This window comes from Neovison vison, chromosome 7 (assembly GCF_020171115.1).
Source record: "Neovison vison isolate M4711 chromosome 7, ASM_NN_V1, whole genome shotgun sequence".
Taxonomy (NCBI): domain Eukaryota; kingdom Metazoa; phylum Chordata; class Mammalia; order Carnivora; family Mustelidae; genus Neogale; species Neogale vison.
The window spans coordinates 24,027,309-24,030,338 of record NC_058097.1 but is presented as its reverse complement, the minus strand read 5'-3'; the positions used below and the strand labels follow the sequence as shown (position 1 = coordinate 24,030,338).

At 34.4% G+C, this 3,030-nt stretch overlaps 1 protein-coding gene across 1 annotated transcript; it reads left to right on the top strand.

Moving 5' to 3' along the window:
* Nucleotides 1–2,284: 2,284 nt before the first annotated feature.
* LOC122911383 (40S ribosomal protein S24-like) lies at nt 2,285–2,798 on the top strand. The gene has a single exon (XM_044256021.1). The coding sequence runs from the start codon at nt 2,300–2,302 to the stop codon at nt 2,690–2,692; it is 393 nt and encodes a 130-aa protein (XP_044111956.1). The 5' UTR covers nt 2,285–2,299; the 3' UTR covers nt 2,693–2,798.
* The last annotated feature ends 232 nt before the right edge of the window (nt 2,799–3,030 follow it).

Sequence of the window (3,030 nt, the reverse complement as noted above, 5' to 3'; positions counted from 1 at the left end):
AACAGCTATTGCAAAGTCAGAAAACTTAATCTACAACATGTTTTCCATATGATGGGTATTTTTTGATGGCTAATGTAACAGTTTATTTATTTAAAAATTAATGAGTTTTCTTAATGCTCTTTTTAGACACATAAATATTTATTAATTCATATTGGTGATTTTGCATTTTTCATGTTACTTAACCTCTTTTGCTTAGTGTCTCTATTTGAAAATTGAGGATATTAGTGAATGTCTCTTAGGGAGGCCATGGGTGTTATTCTTGGGAACAAATAAGACAGGACTTTGAACTTTAAAATATTGTGTTTTTATTTCTTCCAAACAGGATAGTTTCTCCTTGCAGAAACTCCTTTAATTTTTTTCTTGTTTCCTGTCACTTTCTCTCAGATTCAGAATATCTTTCTAGGTCTTTGAAAGGCTTATGGGTGGCAGTCATGGTGATGATCATGATCAGTGGAAAAACTCAACCGTTTTTCTCTGAATTTGAAGAAATCATCCATCATGTTCTCTGTTACTCTCCCTAACCATAGTCTCTGAATGAATAAAACTCCCCTCCCGTCCAGAAATTGAGACCAGGGATATTGTTATCTTTATGACTAATTCCTACTTTAATTCTGAACATAGGCAGCAGACAAGTTAATTATTGTCAGTGGTTTTGACTATAGTCTGTAGAGAGTTTAAATCTTTCCATATGAGACAGAAGCACAGTAATCACCCTCTGATCCCAACAATGATCTTAGAAAGCAACTAAGATTAAAGATTAGACTCAAATGACTCTAATTTTTTTTCTCAACAGCTGTGATAAGTATTTGCCTCTCAAATTTGATTGTATCCTGTCTTAGAAAAATACACCTGTTTAGAAAATATTCCACCACTCACTTTCCAGACTTAGGTTTGGTGAAAGATCACAGATTGGGCTTATATTATTGCCAAAATTATTCTACCTGGTAACAACAACAACAACAACAACAACAAAACACTTAACAAAGTAACTCTATTATTCATTGCTTCTGTTGCTCTGACTCATAGTTTAACATAGTCATTCACAACACTTTTAAATTCAATCTAACAGACTGAAATCATGTTGGACATTGTAGGAATCAAAAGGTATCTAAGAAGTAGGGATATCCTCAAATATCACAAAATAGAATTGAAGAGATTAAGATTTCAATGTTAATGGTTCCTGGAATTTTAAATGTTAAGGAATGTGAGGAAATGAAACCACAACAAAAAATAATGTGTATAAATCTGTATTACATTTTACATGTAAAAGTGATCTCAACACTTAATGGAAATATAATGAGAGATATGAGATTGGTTATCATCTGTGGTAGATGGAATATTATCCCTCCAAATATCCGTGTCATCATCCCCAGAATCTCTGAATATACTATCTTGCATAGCAGAAGAAACTTTGCTCTTTGAAGATATGATTAAATCAAGGATCTTGAGGTGGAAAGATTATCCATGATTGTTCTAGTTGGCCTAATGTAATTGCAGAGGGCTTTCTAAGAGGGTCAGTCAGAGAGATAGTTGAGGATGCTATGCTGCTGGCTTTGAATAGGAAGGTAAAGGACACAAGCCAAAGGATTCAGACCAACTTTAGAATATACAAAGGCAGGGACATGATTCTTCCTTAGAGCTCTCAGAAGAAAATCAGTCTGACTAACACTTTGATTTTAGCCCATCTAGACTTCTGACCTATAGAATCTTCAGATAATAAATTGATGTTGTTCTAAGTAGGTAAATTTATGTTAACTTATTGTAGCAGCAAGAGGAAACAAATATATCAATTAAGAAAAACTTCAGACAACCTGATGTACCAAAAGAAAAATTTTACTCTACACTTCAAGGTTCTTCTGGCTGGTCTAAGAATTACATTGACAGTAGATAATGTTAACAGGTGAAAAACAAATTTGATTTTGTACATATGGGAAATCAAAATAGACATGAGATTACAAAGACAGATCAGCAAAATGAAGTATATATGTCATCTTGAACTAAGGAGAGGACAGGGGTCTGAGACTTCAGAGAGAGAAATTCACAGGAAGATGAAAAGGATTAAGTTTTGATACAAAAATGTTTGTTGGCTCATACAAAAACATTGGGGCATAGAGAGGGATTTTACACAATACACTCATATCACATAAGTGGGAAATAAAAGGAAAAAGAACAAGGGAAAGAAATAAAAAACTAATATTCATTAAATGTATATTAATGCTATGACTTATACTGTGTTTATTTCTCAACAAAAACGTTTTGACTCTTTTCCTCTCCGGCTGCTTGAAGCTCGGCCGCCATCATGAATAACACAGTAACTATCCGGACCAGGAAGTTCATGACCAACCGACTACTTCAGCGCAAACAAATGGTTATTGATGTCCTTCATCCTGGAAAGGTAACAGTACCTAAGACAGGAATTTGGGAAAAACTAGCCAAAATGTACAAGACCACACCAGATGTCATATTTGTATTTGGATTCAGAACCCATTTTGGTGGTGGCAAGACAACTGGCTTTGGCATGATTTATGATTCCTTGGATTATGCAAAGAAAAATGAACCCAAACATAGACTTGCAAGACATGGTCTGTATGAGAAGAAAAAGACCTCAAGAAGACAGCGAAAAGAACGCAAGAACAGAATGAAGAAAGTCAGGGGGACTGCAAAAGCCAATGTTGGTGCTGGCAAAAAGTGAGCTGGAGATTGGACAACAGAAGGAGTAAAGATGCTGCAGTGGCTTTATCTGTGGTGATTGTGCAGATTTTTCATGAGAGGATTAATAAACTAAGAATGTTAATGTGTCACACACAAAAAAATGTTTTGGATGAAATTTGGTCTTCTACTTCCCTAGTAAACTTTCTATTCATGAAGTCCTGAATAAATGACTGCTCATCAGAGAAATGTTGATGTCTGTTTACAAATAGATGTTTAATTTTATGGCTGAAACTTCATCTGAGTAAGCAAAAAAAAAAAAAAAATCAATTGTAAACAAAAAAAGTTGCAGACTTTTTCTGTGAAAGGAGTTGATTCTGG

Bases quoted from the DNA above. Each gene is read 5' to 3' on its own strand.
- LOC122911383 (XM_044256021.1), top strand. From the start codon at position 2,300: ATGAATAACACAGTAACTATCCGGACCAGGAAGTTCATGACCAACCGA.